Source organism: Haliotis rubra, unplaced genomic scaffold (genome assembly GCF_003918875.1).
Source record: "Haliotis rubra isolate DU_JTF1 unplaced genomic scaffold, ASM391887v1 Scf268, whole genome shotgun sequence".
In the NCBI taxonomy this organism is placed as follows: domain Eukaryota; kingdom Metazoa; phylum Mollusca; class Gastropoda; order Lepetellida; family Haliotidae; genus Haliotis; species Haliotis rubra.
Genome location: NW_025766758.1, coordinates 460,020 through 480,610, shown reverse-complemented (window position 1 = coordinate 480,610; position 20,591 = coordinate 460,020). Strand labels below are relative to the sequence as shown.

General features: G+C 42.5%; 1 protein-coding gene across 1 annotated transcript in view; it reads right to left on the bottom strand.

Annotated features, from left to right (window-relative positions):
• The window catches only part of LOC124280447 (E3 ubiquitin-protein ligase synoviolin-like), a 35,981-nt gene extending 16,456 nt beyond the window's left edge, over positions 1–19,525 (bottom strand). Inside the window, exons 1-12 of the mRNA XM_046716385.1 lie at positions 19,372–19,525; positions 15,887–15,979; positions 15,180–15,332; positions 14,952–15,000; positions 14,406–14,509; positions 13,572–13,698; positions 11,750–11,849; positions 11,537–11,602; positions 10,545–10,795; positions 10,277–10,342; positions 3,934–4,110; positions 2,959–3,136 (exon numbers count right to left, since the gene is read on the bottom strand). Of these exons, the coding sequence (XP_046572341.1) occupies positions 2,959–3,136; positions 3,934–4,110; positions 10,277–10,342; positions 10,545–10,795; positions 11,537–11,602; positions 11,750–11,849; positions 13,572–13,698; positions 14,406–14,509; positions 14,952–15,000; positions 15,180–15,332; positions 15,887–15,979; positions 19,372–19,500 (1,493 nt within the window). The 5' untranslated portion in view covers positions 19,501–19,525. The remainder of the gene's footprint in view (positions 1–2,958; positions 3,137–3,933; positions 4,111–10,276; positions 10,343–10,544; positions 10,796–11,536; positions 11,603–11,749; positions 11,850–13,571; positions 13,699–14,405; positions 14,510–14,951; positions 15,001–15,179; positions 15,333–15,886; positions 15,980–19,371) is intronic.
• Between the last annotated feature and the right edge of the window lie 1,066 nt (positions 19,526–20,591).

Below are 20,591 nucleotides of genomic sequence, written 5' to 3'. Positions count from 1 at the left end.
TCCACCAGCTCCCTCAGCGAAGCTGAGAGATGCGCCAGTGGAGCATACAGCGTTGAGCTGTGAAGGGAAAAGAGCGGCAGACTTAAGGGAGAGTGTGAGGCCTTGTCCCGGATGCGTGCTGGAAGCAGGCTTCCCTCGAGGCCGAACTCCAGCGGTTCGGGTAGTCGACATGGACAACACCTGAGGCAACACAGCAGCGATTCTATCTCGCACTTGCCCTCAGGGGGCGAACCTACTTAGTGGTAAGTTCAAAGTAGCGAAATGAGCGAAGCTCAAATCGACTTGTCCACTGTGCGAGCCTGAACCCGATTCGAGGCACATGTGAGAAGCCTGACAATCAAGGTTTCACAAGCACTCAGACAGACCCACCGGGCGAGGTGACAGTCACACCGGCACTTTCGATGGCATCTAGGTCAATCGTCGATAGACATCAGGCGAGACCTGAACTACAGGCGAGACCTGAACTACGGTCGGGAATCTGCGCCCTACCAGTGCGAAGCCTGGGTCGGCGCTACCCGCGAGGGTTCAGAGAATCCGCCAGAGCGAAGCTCAGCTGTTCTAGAGCCGAACCCGATCGAGACTGCGTAGGAGTAGCCTGATAAATCAGGTTTCCCCAAGTACTCTCAAAAAGCACTGGTATAGTCAAACATAGCCTATGGCTATATAAATACCCATACATACACATGTATATGCGTCAGTGCTTTCGGGTCGGCGGTTCGAGTTGAACCCGATCCCCAAACATGGGAGTGGCCTGACAATGCAGGGCTCCCCTGGTGTAAGTGCAGGTGAACCTCGGCGTCGAGGTGATCGGCAGCTTCGTCACACTCAGCGGCCTCTTGGCCAGGGCATCGATAGACATCAGGCGAGACCTGAGCTAACAGCGCCGGGGATCTGCTCGTGCGGGGCGAAGCCCAGGTCGGTGCTAGTCGATCTGCAGTCGAGACACAAAGGGAGTAGCCTGGCAATGCAGGTTGCCCCTGGTGGACACAGGTAGACCTAGGGCGCCCGAGGTGATCGGCAGCTCAGTGGAACAGACGAGCCGAGAGGAACCTGCCGATATACAGGTTTCCGGGCAGCCCGACTGACCGCGTGGCGCCGAGGTGTCCCGAGCTGGTGGCGCCTAGGCGACCGCCAGTCAGGGCACCAGGGCAAAACCTGCAGGCGAAACCTGCATCGCCCGGCCAGAAGCCCGTGGCGAACCTGAGCCGAAGCTAATTAAGCCACAAGGTGCGAAGAGCGCCCGGTGTCCCGAGCTGGTCTGCGCCTGGCGACCGCCAGTCAGGGCACCAGGCGAAGACAGGGCAAAACCTGCATCGCCCGGCCAGAGCCCGTGGCGAACCTGAGCCGAAGCTGGGTAAGCCACAAGGTGCGAAGGCACACCATCACCTGAGCGAAGCCAGGATCAAGCTGCCTGGGAGGGCTGGCGTTCTCGAGCCAGAGCTCGGGCGCGCCAACCCCCAGATCGTCCGATCCACCCCGGCGACAGGCGTGCTGAGCTCCTTGCGGAACCCAGACAGCACCGTGTCAATCGGTGGGAATTTCACCACAGGCGACACCTGGTGAACTTACGCCGAGATCAACACTGCGAGCGAGCTCCTTACGGGCCGGACATGGCGCTATCAATCATCGAATTGACATTATGTTGAAGAATATGTTGCTGCAATAGTGAAGCAAATTGAGTCATATTTAAGTCAGCAACATTGTTTTGGGGAAGCGATAAAGGGATTTCCTTAGAAACCTTTTATCAAATATTATCCCCGCCTGAAGCAGATTAGTGAAAAACATAAAATCTGCGTGTCGGAAAGAATCTTGGCGTGGTAGCAGAAACCCAGACAAAACCACAACCTCGGCCTATGAGCCGCGTTGTGTGTAAGCGTATGAAATATGTATCATAATACAACATAATGTAACAGGAATATTGGCGCAAAGGCGTTTATTATGAGCATCCTTGATGCGTCGTGGCGTCCTCGGCTAAACACGGAGGCACACTTTATAACCATCCTGTGGCGGTAGTGTGCATGGCTGCTGCGCACAGGGCTTAAACTGCAACAAACAGAACCGCGCCAGTGTTACTAGCAGGAACTGTGAAGCAGCAAACACATAAACACAAGTAATAGCAAGAATAATCCGCGCGGGCGATATATAAATGCTACAAGCTACAGCCATTTAAATACTAAACATACAATGCAAAGCAGAAAAAGGCTAGCCACCCCTCGTGTACTAGTGATAGAGTAAAGTTGGTGAGTGATCTGAAGCGAACACTATCAAAATTACTCAACAACGACTTACCACAAATTAAGCTGAAAGAAGAGAATTTAGGCAAGCCTACCATATAATATGCAAACATAATATATGAACTCCCTACTACAAGCTACCAAGAACATATAGCAAGGAAACCCGCGATCGTGGCGGTCCGCCATTTTGCCTGCCACATGGCTGGAAAACAGAGACCCCCGGCAAAGTTACAACAAAGATGAATGAAAATATCCACATATGGCGTCCATCTAGCGCCGTGCGTGAGAAAGGAACCATACATACAGATTGAGACTCTTTTACACTCATCATTATCGGTGGGAGAGCAAACTTCGAAGCGAACACCGCGCCGCGTCTATTCAACAGAGCGACAGCATGAAAAGTGAGGTCACGAGGTAGGCGGCGAGTTACCTGCTCTTGGCTGTGTTGGTCGGTGGGGCCCTGTAGGGGGTGGTCTCACAAGACAAAGCGAGTTTTTGTTTTGTAAATATTTTATTAAAAATATAGTTACAACTGTCGTAGGATTTAAAATGGACATTTTAATGCTTATATGTACCCCAAGGAGGACTTCTTCTGAACCACCGAGACTACCCCACCGCCCCTTCTCTGAAGCAACTGATAACTCAAATCAATGATATTTCACTGTATATCCCTGCATTTCGCTCACAGTAATACAATACACAGTAGATTCCACTTCCAGCTTACCTCATCTGTGAAGCCACTTGGTTATACTGGTTTATAAGAACCATAGCACCATCCAGTAGTGCCTGTATATCACGTAACCACTGAATCCGTGCCTCCACATTCTCTCGCTCCTGGCCCTCCATCATCTTGAGCTCCTCTGTAGACAACCCAGTCATGTTAGACGGAGCTTGTGGAAAGCCTGTAAACACAATAAGCCCTAGTTTCAGTTGTACTCTTAAAACATCTGATCATCACAGAGTGTATGCAGTTCTTAATCGGTCACTGTAAATACATCTTTTCTGTAAAGATCATACTGTTCTTTCATATGTGTTGTGAAGAACATATTGTAGACAATATGTTATAGCTAATACGAAAAAAGTTAACAGTTGCAGTGTGTTATGCAGTTCATTAGAGACCATGAAACATACCATGTTGCCATATTAAGCAAATATTCAAAATGCCTGCTGACCAACTTCTATACTGATTTATGAGTAATTTTAAAAGCAACCATACAAAGTTCAAACACTTACATATAATATTCCTTATTTTAGGCGGTGGATATAATAATGAGTTTGACTGAGGTTGGAACAATGTTTGCTTTTCCCACTGTGTATGATTTTACTAGAGAGTGAGTGAGTGAGCATAGTTTTACGCCACCTTTGTTAATATTCTAGCAATATCATGGCGGGAGACACCAGAAATGGGCTTCACACATTGTACCCATGTGGGGCATCGAACCTGGGTCTTCAGCATGATGAGCGAACGCTTGAACCACTAGGCTACCCCATGATTTTACAAAGTAAACTCTCCTTTACCAGTGTTCTGAGCACCCAAGATCTAAATCACAGCAAATATATTACTACCATATGTCTCAGAACCATGAAAGAGTGAGTGAGTGAGTTATTATTTAAGTTATCGGCAATATTTCAGCCACATCGTGACGAAGCATGAAAGATATCATCATACTGCTGAATGAAGTATCTGAAAAAGTCATACCAAAGGGAGGGTAGTATGGCATCATAGGAAAGAAGGAACCATATGGGGGCATGGCACCAGGGAATGGTGATGGTGGAGTGCCCGGGGCTGTACTTGTTGCTGTAGAAGCTGTTGGAGTTGTGGGTGTAGTAGGTGTCGAAGGAGTTGTACCTGTAGTGTTTGGGGCCCCTCCTGCTGCTGAGATAAAGATGTAATTTTCTGATTAAAATTGACATTTTATACTTATCCTGACTCATGCTTTTTGCTTGTCTCCTTCTTCTTGCGAATGATAGTGGAACACTTGAATCCCTTTTTGAAGCTCCCTTCAAAAAAGCGGACGTAAAATCAATCACCCAAGGTTGCCTCCCATTACTGTTTTGGCGCCAAAATCAGTCACATGATAGCCCATGCTCGTTACTCTCTCCATTTATGAGCCCCGACACCCGGATTTATAGGAAAATCCAGAGTGCCATGAGGGGAGGTTGGGAGTACTGACCTCATTAGTCAGAATAAGTATAAAATATCAATTTTAGTCAGAAAATTACATATTTTTCCTCATCCTGACTCATGCTTTTTGCTTGTAGAATGTGATGAAAACCGGTGGTGGGTCAGGCCACTTCTGGATTCATAGGTTGCTGATTTACGTCCTGCATTCCCCCCGTGGGAACTTCTTATGGCACTTGTGCTGATCCTTTTCTTCCAGCTTCCTCTGATGAGTCTGGGGGGACCACAACTTGTCATATTCTCTGGAACTCTTCTCCTGACATTATGTGTGGTTTATTTACTCCATGTCTTGATGCTTGCATCAAGTGGAGAAGCGACCCTTCTTCATGTACGAGTAACTCCTTTACAAGTACAGGGTCTATCAATCATGCTGGTCTGTCTTAGACGTGCGCATGGACTCTAAAGCTCTAGCTCTCCAGAGCGTTGGCTTTTACAAGTCACGTGAAAAAGGGTGAGATCCATCTCAGCGCCTTTGTGGAACCGTCAATTGTTGTGCTACAACAAGAGGCCCAAGCTGGTGAATGCCGGAGACATCCTCGGTAGCAATGTCTCTGAGGTAGTGGTTGGCAAACACCGTCTCCGACTTCTGTATGGATCATCAGCTGTGCGTTCCTTAGTATGCTGGACCAGTGTAGTAAGGCTTTTATTACTGCTTTCATCACTTCCAAAAGCAGCCCTCCATTATAGTCGAGATGGAGCAGTTTCCATGCAGAGCGAGTGTTGATGCCAGAGCTCTGACTTCATGAGGGTTGGAGGCTCGTGTATGCTCAAGTCCTGCCGCTTTGTAGGCCCTTAAGATGACGGCTCTCATCCAAATGGATATTGTTGTATGTGAGACTTCTGTGGTTGTCTCCGTGGATAGAGGGATGAAAAGGCGCTTGAATTTTCGTCTCCTGGTGTTAGTTCTTTGTAGGTAGAGTTTTAATGCTCTGACTGGGCATAAGGATAGATCCTGGATATCCTGTGGCCCAAGGACTGTAGAGAGTGCTGGGATGTGGAACTGTCTGTCCGGGCAGCTGGTTCTTTGCTATGAAATCCCATCTCAGTCCTAGATGTACGATGTTACGATGTGCATCAAATCGTATTCGTTCAAAGTCCAGAGCATGTATCTCCTACATCCGTGCTGCTGTTGCCAAAGCGATCAGGAACAGAGTTTTGTGCATTAAAAACTCGTAAGATATCCTTTCTAGTGGTTCGTAAGCGTCACTGGTGAGACGCTGCAAGACTACGTTGAGATCCCAAGTAGGCGCATTAAACGTCTTTTGTTGGTCTTCCAACTTGAAGGAGAGTAGTAGTGGCAGTAGCTCTGGTACTTTGGTCAGCTTAACACCAAACTTGATGGTGATAACCGTGCTGAGGGCCTTTTAACCGCCTCGTTTGTCTTAGATAACATAGGTATTCCGCCACTTGAGGATGCATTGCTTTCATCGCCGTGAAGCCCTTCCTCAAAGCGTATTCCTCAAATCTCTGCCACTTGTCGTCGTACAAGTTGCGGGTTGATCTACGTAGAGCTAGTGTCACTGCTTTCGCTGCTCTAGCGGAATATCCTCTATTCTCAAGCAAGTCTTGATACGCTCCATGCGTGTAACTGGAACACTGTGGGATTCCCGTGTGCTTGCTTGGTGTGCGGATGGATGAGTAGGTTCGGACACTCTGGGAGTTCAGGGTTGGACTTCCGAGTTCTTGCATGAGGATGGGAAACCACACCCTTGCTGGCCAATAGGGCGCTACCAAAATCAGTTGCGATATTAAAGCTGGAAGTGGAAACGCTTAAGCGTTTAGTCCTTCCCAAGAGATGCTTAGAGCATCTGTTGCCCATGCTTATGGATCGGGAATCAGAGAGACGAATGTTGGTAGTTGTTTGTTGTACTTTGTGGCAAACAGGTCTATCAGCGGAGATCCTATCATCTGTATGATGCATCGGAAGGCTTCTGATGTAACATCCATTCCGTCGGGGATGGTTGTGCAGGACAAGATAGGGCATCTGCTATCACATTCTTGGCTCCCGGAATATGGCATGCTTTTATGTAGATGTTCAGGTCGTCTATTATGCTGAACAGATGAAAGCTGAGATCTAGAAGATTTCTTGATCTTGTTGATCCTTGTTTGTTGATGTAGAACGCTACTGTGGAGTTGTCCGTATGGATCATCAGTTGTGCGTTCCTTAGTATGCTGGACCAGTGTAGTAAGGAGTATATTACTGCTTTCATCTCGAGCATGTTGATGTACAGGCTCTGCTCCTGACTCGACCATTTCCCTGCTGCCACTTCGTTGTCAAAGTGAGCTCCCCATCCTTGAAGCGATGCATCTACGTAGAGATGAGTGCTGCACTCCGGCTCTGATAAATAGGTTCCTCCGCAGACATTCGACTTCCGAGTCCACCATAGAAGATACGGTTTCAGACTGTCCGGTAACACGAAGAGGTCCAGACTGTCGAGATGGGCGTTCACGAACACTTGTAGTCTTCCTCTGCGAGTCATGTCTTGAGCTGACGTAAGAAGACCGAGTAGGCTCTGCCAACTTCGTGAGTGGTAACGGAGAGAGTAGTGCTTGAGATATCATGTGTTGTATCTTGACCCAACGCTCCTCTGGGACGACTATGCGATTTGCCGACGTGATGAGCCGCATTCCTAGGAATTGAAGATCCCGTGTTGGTTCTAGTTCCAACTTGGGGAGATTTACTAGCTATCCTAGTTGAGTGAGAAGCCTGATGGTTAAGTCTTGTTGCAGTCTGAGTTGACTGAGTTGATCTTGATGAATTTGAATCCCGTCGTCCAGGTAAAATGCACTGCGTAGACCTCGATGATGTAGATATGTGATGATGGGCTTTGTCACTCGAGTAAGCAACCAGGGGACCAACGATATTCCAAATGGTAGCACTTTCCATCGGAAATGACATCTGTTGAAGAGGAATCGTAGGTATTTCCTTGAGTCCGGATAAATCGGGATGTGAAGATACGCATCCTGTAGATCTATGCTGGCGAGGTAGTCTAACAGACGAACGAGTTGTCGCAGCTGAGGAAGATGTATCATCCTGAACTTAGCGGGTCTGCGTAGATAATCTTGGTTGAATTTCCTCATGTGGTAGATGAGTCGGAACTTTTCCTTGGAATGTTTCTTTGGTACTAGGAAGATTGGGGAATAAAAACTGGGCATGATGAGCTCCTGTTTTATCTCTTCGACTGCCTTTTTCGCAAGTAGAGTTGTGATGGCATTGTGTAGTTTCTCCATCTGGTCGACATTGTGTAGTTTCTCCATCTGGTCGGCAGCGTAGATATGGGTCAGAGGGTTGCTTGTAAGCGATGGTACTGCTTGCAGTTGTATCTTGTATCCTCTGCGTAGGATCTGGGATATGTAGTCGTCCTGAAGAATTCCCCAATTCTCCCAGTAGCGTTGCAGACGTCCACCCACTGTCGAAGGTTGTATGGGAGCGGCTGGGGGTTGAAGACCCCAGTCGTTCCAAACCCATCCATCAGCGTCTAAATCCTCTGGCACCTCTGGGTGCTCGGCCTCTTCCGGGGTTACACCGGCTAGTGTGTCGATGGACTTGATCATCATCACCTCCCTTGACTCTTTCATAGCTTCTTTGGCTCAGCATCAATTTCCCCTGCGAAGATGGATGATGCTGACCACGGAGCTCTGTACAACGTCTTAGTGAACCGCTCACTCCAGTTGCAGGAAGACAGCAAACCTTGTCTTCTCAGGAGCGTCAGGCCTGCTGACGTGGATGCCAGATGTTCGGACATAAACTGATGATCCTTCTTTTGGGTCAGTAATGCAGAGTAAATCATCCGATCCTCTTCAGAGGTCGAGTTCCTGAACTTAGCGATGAGGGTTTCATTAATGGCTCTTGATCTGGCGAGACCAAAGAAGGTACGTCTAGTAGTTGTATCTAGTTGTGCCAGCTTCTTATCCTCTATCTTATAAGTTCTAGATCGGGAGTTGTTGGTGGTTTTGTAGTTCTCATATCATCAATCCAAGATTTGATCTCTGTATCGGAAAATATGATTCCGCCATCATCTTCAGATCTAGTGGCCTCTCGGTCTGAAGATGGTCGCCACTGTGAATCCCTTCCTGAAGAGCTGCCTGGAGATCTGCATGGAGACCTGCCTGAAGACCTGCGCGCAGGTGACTGGTTGGGATAAGGTTCCTCCCTGGAGTCTTGAGGCGTATCTCTGCGCCTTCCAGAAGGTGTAGATTCTCTTCTACGGGATGAGGAGTGCCTGCGTGCAGTCACCTGATGGTTGTCCATATCTGAGGTCGAAGATGATCCTTGTGATCTGCTTCTGGAACATCTACAGCAGTCTCATCGTTATCAGGGCTGCCAGGGTCTCTGGAAGTTGCCGTAGACGATCGTCGAGTGAGTGACCCTTTACGCAGGCTTCCTCCTTCACGCAGGCTTCTATCTTCAACCGGATGCGAAGTGCAGACTGCTTGTCCTTCGTGCAGGCTTGTCGTAGATGGGGTCTTCGCCGCAGCCTTCTCATGCGCGCGCAGCTGCGTCCCATCAGCTCTAACATCTGCTCAGTGTACTGCTGCATAAAGATACCCGGGTTGAAGTTCTGCGACGACGGCTGCTGCTGCTGCAGAGATGACGACGCACCTGAGAGGGATGAGGCTTCTTCCAAGGAGCGCTGTACTTGTGAAGAACTGACGTCTCTGGTACCTGATGTCTGTGTTGATAGATCATCTGTCTGTGCTGGCTGCTGATGTCGCTGTAGAAGAGGATCTCGTCTTCTTCTTAACTGCTACTTCAGGAATGAGGATACGTGGAATGTCATACACGTCTACTTCGTCTGGAGGGATGATCTCTGCAGAGAAGGACCTCATCTTCTGTGCTGCACCGTGGGAAGACTTCACCGAAGTCTTATCTGCAGTCGATGACCTGCAGACGATGCCCTGGTCTTCTTGGACTGCGACGAGGCTACTTCAGACGTTGACAATGGAATGGTGAATCTCAGCAGCAAACAATAAACGGTTATCAGCGCATTCACTCGGTTTAGATATGACTTGTAAATGCCTTCTAGACCAGTCCTTAGCACGTCTAAGAATGGATTATAAATAATTATTGAATTCAATTTCAGATAAATGCTGACAAAGTTGACAGCGAAAGCTGGAAGAGCATGTAGACAACCGGTACCTGCAACGAATGCAAGTTTTCATCAATTGTAAACAAGATGAAATATCATGTCAACAACGTGAAAAAAACAGATAAATTAGACAAAAATTCAAACCATATTGCTGGTATATCTTCCTAAATGCCATATACAGCTAAATTTTGCGGTAAAGGCTTAAAATTAAAAGGATATAGTGCCGTATAGGGGATCCAGGCGCTCTCACAACCGTCCTCTAGGGCGAAGAAGGAGAGAGTGACAAGCATGGGCTATCATGTGACTGATTTAGGCGCCAAAACAGTAAAGGGAGGCAACCTTGGGTGAGTGATTTTACGTCCGCTTTTATTAAGGGAGCTTCAAAAAGGGATTCAAGTGTTCCACTATCATTCGCAAGAAGAAGGAGACAAGCAAAAAAGCATGAGTCAGGATAAGGAAAAATTAATGCTTTCAACTTTTTCACTACAATAAGGATTACATCAAATATCTGGGTCACAACAAATCATCACAGTTACAGTTGATAATAATAGAACACAATACAAAAGTTGCATAATGATTGGATTAGCATTTGGAATAGCTGTATGTTTTAGTGAGTTTTACCTCACCTGTGGAATAAAATCACGGATGCGTATTTTAAAGACTGTTATCATTTTTTAACATTTTTTTCTTAAAAAGAAAGAAAGCTAGAACTGGGACATAAATAATTAATCTGAAAGGTGAAAAGAATGAAGGGTGTCTGTGTTGCTTACCTTGTGGTTGTTGGGCTGGAAGCTGTGGAGGGGGCCAAAAAGGCATCCCTTGAAACATGGCTTGAACTGTAAAAGAACACACAACAAAGATAGTAAATCATCAAATGCAGCAGGTAAGAACCAAACAAAAGACATCAAAACAAATAGAAAAAGATTCTCTGGCACTAGTCACATCCAAACATCTTAAATATCACAAGCCTTCATGATACATTAAACTTGGAGAAATGAGAACTAGCTAGTGGTTTAATTCTATCCCTGTCATACTTACAATTCTGCATCTGGACATCCTGCTCGGGTTGAGGTGGCCTGGCTGCAGGAGTTGGCTGTGGACGGGGCATGCGCATCACGTCCATCCTGCAGGTTGGGCAGGTCTGTTGTCGCTGGAACCAGGATCTCAGACAGTTGGTGTGGAAGATGTGATTACAAGGCAGTTTTTTGGAAGATGTAACCATCTCTTCTCGACAAATAATACACACATTGTCCCCAGCTTCTAGTTCCTCTGGAGTTGCATCTGGGTACCTTTTAAAAAGAATAGAACATTCAATCATAACATCAAAACCCTTAATGCTTTCGTACAGTTTTTTGCATGAAGTTAATGAAAAAGTCAAGCTAAAAACATATGACAACGTAAAATACATCACTAAAATTTATTTGTGCCTAGTGGGCAAGTCATGAAATGAATGTACCTAACAAATATTCTTGGAGTAAGTGAAGGAGTTGGCATGGTTTTACAGTTTATAGCAATAGGCTACCTCACTGAAGCCCTAATCCTTGGCACACTGAGGACATTTAGATTTTGTTGGTTTGTTTGTTGTTCAAGGCCACACACAGCAATATCCCAGCTATATGGTGGCGTTCTGTAATTAAGCAAGTCTGGACTACACAATCCAGTGATCAACAGCATGAGCATGGATCTACACAATGGGGATGCGAGGAACCGATCTCGTCAGTTGCCTCTTACGACAAGTGTGGGCTACTGAAGATCAATTCTAACCCGGATCTTCATGGCTGAGTTTGAGGGAGTTCAGTTTTTACGCCACTTTCAGCATTATGTCAGCAACATTACGGCTGGGAACACCAGAAATTGTACCCATGTGGGGATTCAAACTCGGGTCTTCGGTATAAGAAGTGAAATCTTAAACCAATAGGCTATCCCATCGCCCCTAGAGGACAGTTAGAAGCTATGGAACAGTACACATAACAATAAACTTATATATTCTCAAAACACTTGTATCATGCAAACAGGAATGTATCACTTACAATGTGTTCATATTTCTTATGGCTCTCCGAGACATTATCACATCGTGAAGAGCCTTCTTGAAAGACCTTAAACAAAGACATCCAATTTAATTAGGAAAACACTGAAACCTTTTCTCAGAGCAAAAATACAGATTTGCGTAATCACAGAGATAATTACCAATTTCAATGCATTTATGAGTAAATAGATCACAAGGTGTTGGAGTAAGTATTTACCTGAGTGAAAGGTACATCGGTCTGATGGCAAATAATGGGAAGGTGTGCACCTTAATCATAATTGCCATAAACACTATGTACAGCATGACTCGAATGAACCCTGAAACAAAGACAGAAACTTATCAAACCATGAAGAGATTCCAATTGAAGGCTGGAAACAGTGTTATTGCTATTCCCCATCACAGAGCGAATGAGAATTTTGTTTGTTTATACCATGCCGTCATACGAATCCGTGGTACTTACGTTTCCGTGGTATTTTCTAATGACATAATTTCTCACGAGCCACTCACCAAATCTGCGCCACCTATCGATTGTTTACGTTTCATCAGTCGATCGTCACGGCTCTGACCAAAAAATGTTCAGACTTTCTTCAATTTGTGTACGTACGTACAGTCATCCACTATTAAAAACTAATGCAACTTTATGTATAGCACGTAATGCACTTTTTGTGCAATCTTTACAAACATTTTCTATAAACTTATTAAGCTTCAAAGTTTTCCAAACATCGCTCGTCTGCTAGCTGATGAAATCAATAAAAATAATCACGTGACTGAAGGGAGGAATCCCAGCTCTATTTTTTAAACTATGGAAGCCCGATAGGGTCATCTCTAAAGTCGTTTTTTCACTTTTCACTTCGCGTATCCCGTTGATGAACTCTTACATATTTTGTGAACTGGAAATTTATGCTGAAGAAATGTGACTATTGTGTTAATTTTATAAAATCGTTGACTGTATTACAATTTATCAACTTCGTTATTACTGTAAACCTACATTCACACTTCGGATTGGCTGTTGACAACGTGTGAGATTGTGACATATGCTGTGCGCCCGTAATTTGATCTGTAGGGAATACCAAGGAAACATATAGACGTCACCAGAGTTTGTGCACAATGGCTGCCTGTCGTCTGATACGGACAAAATTGAACTTCAGAATGACAAAAGTGACATTAAATGATACAAAGGTATGTCGCCTAACACTATGTTATGTTTATATGACTTGACAATATCAGCGATCATATTCATAGTCGTAAATTTCTTAATACCATGGAAACCCATGACGCGAGGGTATAGTGACAATGAAATATATGAAGTTAACATTGATAAGCAAGAAATGTAAAATATACATGCAGCAAGGGATGTAACTCCCAACTGCTGTCATATTTATGGCATCAAGTTTTAAACTCAAATTCCTAAGTAGCTCATTGTTAAACTTGCAAAGCCTTATTCATGTAGGTTCATTAGCTTCCGAGGAGACTTGTCCAGTACAACACCATGCACTAATTGAGCAAATATACAGATTCTGAGTTATGTTCCGGCAACAATTGTTACACGCATTAGTCTAATATGTTGCCAAGGAAACACACAAAAATAAATTCATCAATAAGCACCAGTTCAGCATGAGTTTGACAAATGTGCAAACTTTCATAATATAACAGTAAACAGTCTTCAAGGTATGCTCTGTAAATGAAACATGATGGATAGAAAGAGAGAGTACCAAGTCCCATATCACCCTCCACTTCAGAGTGGCAGATATTAATATAGGTATACACATCATTAGTGCCCCTTCCTTAATACCAATAACTGAAAATTTTAGACCTCGTGCATATTATGTCCCCTTAACTTTTATTACAAAGACACCAAACTAGCGTTTTAGCAATGTGGAGAATAATATTTCCACATTTCAATATGTTGGTTAGCATTTATTTATCATGACAGCAATAGTTTTGCTGGTTGACAAATTTAAGAGCAGAATTAATTTTGTGTTTGGTAACAATCCAGGTCTAATACCTGTATAATTACTTATCCCTGAATTTGTACGTACCCATGATAAGCTCTGTATATAAGAGATACACAGCTTTGTTCTCCCAAGGGTTCTCACTCTGTAGATCTACTGTGTGCAGTACGTATTTCATGAAGGTCATCAACACTACTGTCAGTAGGATTGCATACTGAAACAAGTCAGACATAACATTGGGTCAAACTAAAGCTCCAAGATCAAATTTTTCAGGGCTGTTCATAAAGTAGGAATGACAATGAAGCAAACGAGAAAACACGCGGATTAATCCAGATAGTGTGATTTCAAAATTCCTGCTGCATAAACATTTTCTTTATTTTTAAATGCCACTATATTGCAGTAATATAATTAATACCAAACAAATATTCTGAGATTAAAAACTTGCCAGGCACTGAAGTGAACCTAAATGCCATCTCAGAAGGACAACGTAAGAGGCAACCATTGGGATCGGGTGGTCAGGCTCGCTGACTTGGTTGACACATGTCATCGGTTCCCAATTGTGCAGATCAATGCTCATGCTGTTGATCACTGGATTGTCTGGTCCAGACTCGATTATTTACAGACCACCGCCATATAGCTGGAATATTGCTGAGTGCGCGTGAAAATTAACCTCACTCACTCACTCAGAAGGACAAATATTTTATGATATTCAACCCCTTCCTGGATGAAAAACAGGATGGCCAACAGCACCCTTCTTTTATCACCCATCCACTACACAGCAGGGAACAATAAAATGCCTCCACAAAACGTTTGAGATAAAATTTAAATGAATTTCTTCTTGCCTTATACTCATAAGACATCTACTGATCTAGGTACAGATAAGTCTAACAGCTATTAATGGGATGAGATATGTGAGCATACCTCAAATCCAAACACCAACTGCACAGATGCTCCCTTCAACAAGGTGCTGTAGTAAGCATGATTTATGAAGTAAACATCCAAAACACCAAGAAACGACAAAAGTGCTGAAACAAAATAAAACATCAATGATTGACACTTCCATTTAAAGTTTACCAATCTCAAAGCCATTCAAGGTTACAGTGGTATATCCAGACCTGTTCAGGGGCCAAAACTCATCCCAGAGACAGCAGAATAAATCAGAAAAAATTCCCCCAAATCATATCAAAAATCTTCTAATTAATAGTAACATCTTTGGTAAGGGATCACTTTTATACTACTGACACTGGGATCAATGGAATGGCACTGATTAAAATTCCTTACTTCTACATCCCTGCACTGAATGCAGTGTTAAAATACAATGCTGAAATTCTTATTGGTCCAGTAAGCTCAACGAATGATGGTCCATACTATGACAAAAATGTTTTGAACATGATGCTAAAATGGACTCAATGACAAAAATTATTCGGCACAGATTGTAACAGTTGTGACACCATGATTGATACTTACATAATACTCGACAGTGAAACAATATAGATATTACAGGGCTTCTTTCCATCTGAAATGGAACATATTGCAATAAAATCAGATGTACAGAAAACATCAGTAAACATAACAATAATTCATAAATTTGAATATCAAGAATTTCATATGATTAAAAAAGAAAAACAAATTTACAAACAAAATTAATAACAGAAATTGTTTACATTATTTTAATCAATAATTTCTATGACTTACATAATCAACCCTATCCTCTGCCAGCCAATGGAAGCACTTTAGAAACAAGAGTAAGGTAAACATGGCCACAAAACGTGGACTGAAGTCATCCCTGAACACTGTAAAGGCCAGGCAAGTTTCTGTGACAGCATACCAGGACCTCTCTATGAGATGCTGCAACATTAGAATGGCACAGTACACACATATGCACTAACATTTAGGCTCAGAAAAGAAAATACTTCACAAACTCTCTTAAGACATGATTGAGGAATACAATCCTTTAAATGTGTTAATGGAATCGAGGGATAGTTCTATTTTCAGAAAGAGAAGAAAGCTATATTTGGCAAACATGCCAAAGTGTTGTAGATTTACTTGAACACTTTCAAATACTTTTGTACAGTCTGTACAGGAGACAATAAATAGACACATATTTTACTCCATTTTTATGCTTATCACCTACTTATCACTTAGACACCTAAACTGGGCATCAACATTTCTCTTTCTTACTATTTGGGTATATTTCCACCAAAAATACATATAAAAACCCTGCATCACCATAATGATAACTATATTTTCAGCAATGCAATGACAGTTGCAGTTCTGACCCAGCTTACACAAAGATTTATATATTGCTCCAGCCTTGCAGATTAATTTACATCTTCAAAACAAACATGCTTCAAATTTATGCTTGAAGACAAGAGTTTGGAAACAGAAACATTTATACATACCTCCATTTCTGCTGCTCTTAGCTGACCGAAAAATATCTTTCTCATAAGTTTGCCCATGAGTATTACAAACACAAAGGCCTGAATGTAGAGCACCTGTAAAGAAACAAAACACATGATATAGGGTTCTAAATAAGATGACACATCAATTATTCAAAATATAATGGCTGGAGTGAGTGAGTGAGTATGGTTTAATGAAGCTTTTAGCAATTTCCAGCAATATCACAGCGGGGACACATGAAATTAACTTCACACATTGTACCTATGTGGGGAAATGACCTAGGTGTTCAGCATAATGAAAGAATACTTTAACATCTAAGCAATCCCACTGCCCAAAAGTGTCTTGGAGTCCTTACTACAGTATTCAAATGTAGCACTCCCTTAAATCAATGTAACCATGTGATTATTAACATTAAGGCTAATGCAAGAATCTCATAACTTCGATTCTTAACTTTGAACTCAGCATATCAGAACTTGTGAAGTACTGTTTTCTCTTCATATAGTCCTTGTCCATCACTAGTTAATACTGAATAACGCATAATGTTGTTGTACTTCTGCTAAAGTGCAGTATCATGAAACCTAAGAGAAAGCCAATATTGTCAAGTTATAGTAGTAATGAGTTCAGTTTTACGCCACACTCAGCAATATTCCAGCTATATGGCAGCAGTCTATAAATAATCGAAGTCTGGACCAGACAATCCAATGATCAACAACATGAGCATCGATCTACGCAATGGGGATAAGATGACATATGTCAGCCAAGTCAACGAGCCTGACCACCCGATCCCGTTTGTCGCCTTTTATGACAAGCATGGGCTACTGAAGACCAATTCTAACCTCGATCTTTCAGTTATAATAATTATCATGATTATCATCATTATGACATGTATCTCGGTGTTCACGAATGGTGTTTCAAAGTAACAGCACATGGGGTCCTGTAAGTTTCAGATGTCTGTCTGACCCACTGAAAATTCACAGGACCCATAGAATAAAAATTAAACACACAGTTCAGATTTAACATTTCTTATATTATAATTGGCGTTGAAATTATTAACAAACGTAAAATTTATAGACAGCAAACAAGTGTGACACATATAACAACTTCAATCAAAGTCATTGTGAAATATACAGTCGGACACTGGGGCCGACGGGTTGTAGACTTCCATCGGACTGTGGGTGAATCTGCCGCATTTGTCCGAAGGTCCAACGCTATTCATGAACACTGGATAGTATCTACATTCAGAACTTATCTATCCATGCAGAATATTACAGCAATATTTATCTCAGTTTCAGTATCAGTACTAGTAATAGTATAACATAGCTAGATGGACAAAGATCCCAACTGATACTTCCACAAAATGTCATATTTGTCTAAACGGCAGAATGTAATAGTTCATTATGCTGTTTCTATCAAGACTTCCCATAGAACATTGCTAGCTGGTCTGTAGCTCTGAAAAGAACAGAGCTCATGTGCCATATCAACGGCGTTATGGAGGCATATTTCAACACAGCTGCATGAACTCCTGCTATAACATCATGACAGTATACAGATACCATGAGTACAGAGTTAATGTACTGAATGTAGGCTTGCAAAACCTACAAAAGCACCCTCAAAAGTCCTAAAAAACACGCTTTTTTAAGGGATAAGTGTTCAGCTGTCTGTCACACAAACAAGAACATGGCCCTTTGTGTTTTGCTGTTGTTTTTCATAGGAGTAGAAATGGGATTGTACGCAGTAGGGTAGTCTGTCTCACAGTCCCTGAACCACATTATTTTCCCTACAGCCTAGCCTTCCCTGTAGTGCTAAAGCCCTAAACGAAGCAAGTCTAGATTTCCCCAGGTTCAGGTTCTGAATCTCTGGTCTCCCTGGGGCTCCTTTTCAATTTAAATGGGCTTGTTTGTTACTATCAAAATTAAATAAAATCAGAGACTAAGCCTTAGTCTAGCAGTAGGGCTGCAATGATGCTACTGTGAGGTGAATACAATACATAGTTGGAATACAATGATTTACCCGATTTCCATAACACGCCACCAGCTGACGTTACGGTCTTCATATTCAGTCAAATGATAACAAAATAAACAATGTGATATGTTTTGACCATGTTGACAGTGTTAACTTGTCCTGACAATGACATGTGACAACATTACTGACAAATTAAATAAAAGACACAGTTGGTTATAATCAGTACACCGACTGAGATACCAGTCCATGTTTTATTCGAAATGACTGAGCACTAGACACATAAACAAGGAGTACCATCTTTTAACATATTTTGGTAAATGCTGTCACTCCACCAAACTTCCAATCTATCCATATGGAGACATACGGAGACAATACTTCTTTGAACTCAACAATATTTTGGTAAACTGTTTGGGCACTTTGAGTGGATGAATGGGGATTTGCACCACTGTTAGCAATATTAAAGCAACATTACGGGAGAGGACACTAGGAATGGGCTTTGCACAATGTTGGCAATCAAACTCAGTCCTTCACCATGGCAAGCGGATGCTTTAACCATGAGGCTACCCCACCACCCCTTGGCATGTTGAGACACTAGGAATATTATGTTCACCACACAACTCAATCATTTCAAGGCAAAGACAAACATATGTTCTGTTATTATTCCTATATTGCTTGTCTGTAGTCTGTATGAAAGGTGAATGTTGATTATATGAGTCAGCAATATTCCAGAAATTTCAAACATTTTCTATAATCATGATAAGTTTGTAAACAATTGAGCCTCAGGTAATCGTTAAATGATTTCCTGAAACTATGACCAAACATATTGAGTGAGATGGGTTTCAAATAGCATTTACATGATTTAGTGTTATTGCCACCAGACCAAGCTTGGGACACTGGAATGTGCTTCAAACCATGGATAGGCTACTGTACCTGTTAATCAAATGTGGGCTTGTGAACAAACACTTTTACCACTAGACCACAACACCACCTCTGATACTACCCCATGTTCTGGGGATGAGACAGGAGAGCACAAGAAGTTGAATCAAAGGTTATTTCCGTGCATGTTAGCCACATCTCCTAACACCAAATCACCCTATTATGCTGATGTTCTTTTGAATTCGTGAACAATTTCTCTGGCCCATTGTGTTGACATTGTGAAATGTAATTTACAGGTCACATAATAGACACAAATAAGGTAATTGTGATGGATCCAAATGATTTTAAATCATACAAACTTGGGTAAAGAGACCGATCTAACTATTTGTTTTGAAATCTGAAATCGAAAACATTCTGATTTTGGTTTTCCAGTCTTGTTTTCTTATTTACAGGATTTGCACTCCGGTACTTATATGGACCAAATTACGAACGAGTTAAATGAATCTAAAAAACGACCATGAACTAAAACAATCATGCTGGTATCATATTTCACATATTGTACCGGCAAGTGAGCAGACGATCATTTTGCCCCGGTAAGACTGCGTGTCAATGCCAAGGTGAAGTTTACATTTGGGTACGAGAAACTCACCGCCATACTCGGATTCGACTTGGTAATATACACCACGGAGGGATAAAACTGTTTCTTTTGATAGTATGCATTTCCTACAACGAAACCAGTTAGAGCAAAACTGGCCACTGTTAATACAAGGGACCGCATCTTGCAGTTACGACTGATTGTGTTCCTGTATCCGAGCTTTTGACGTCACCAACATGGCGGTGATTTAGGTCGATTAGTAGGCCAATGTGCTAAAAATAGCACTTGCTATTCGTGGCCTAACATCATTGGATTGGAGGGAAATAGCAGCACTTTTGGTTTTCAGTTAGTAGCCTTTACGCGTGTAGATATATATTGCATTATGTTTCCCAGCATATTCATAAATTACACCTTCATACTTTTTTTAATGAATATACACCCTTGTTTACCAACTGAAAAAAATAATCTTCTGGACACTATTAAAGAATTATTCAATAAATGATATTAAACGACAGGACAAGACTTGTTTAATCGAAATATAAAAATTAACCTGAATGTGAGCTGCGAATTTGGAAGAAAGTATTTTATCTGTTTTTATATGATTTTTTTGGCACCTGGCATTATGACTGAAATATTTTTCATTTAAGTTTTGTTCTGAATCGTTGTTATAGTGATACGATCCATAAACAGGTTTATATTAAATATTTTAGGGAGATCGGAGATTTCATAATTTGATTAAAAACGCTAACGTTCACGAATTTACACGTGTAAATTATTAAATTGAATGGCCACGTGATGTAAAACGTCACGTTGGTGCATTGTTTAGAACACCCCACATGGGTACATTGTGTGAACCCATTTCTGGTGTCCCCCGCCGTGATGTTGCTGGAATATTGCTAAAAGCGGCGTAAAACCTAACTCAGTCAGTCAGTCAGTGTTTAGAACAATACTATATTGCGTCTTCATTGTTCTTGACGACATGAATGGATAATAATATGTCACAAAAACACTTAATATGGGTTTTGTTTGTTATTATTTCCATACACCGCCTCCGTGGTGTAGTGGTTAGAGCGTCAGCCCGGAGAGCAAACAACGAAAAAGCCCTAAATGAAGTAAGATTCAGTCAGGTTTTTAATCTGAAGCTCGTTTGGGCTCCTTTTGAATTTAAATGGAGTTATCTCTCTCGATCCAAATTATAAATTTTCAGAGACTAAGCGTTAGTCTATATGTATTGTACATTGAATTTCAATTAAGTTCGAGCGCTCGAGGGGACG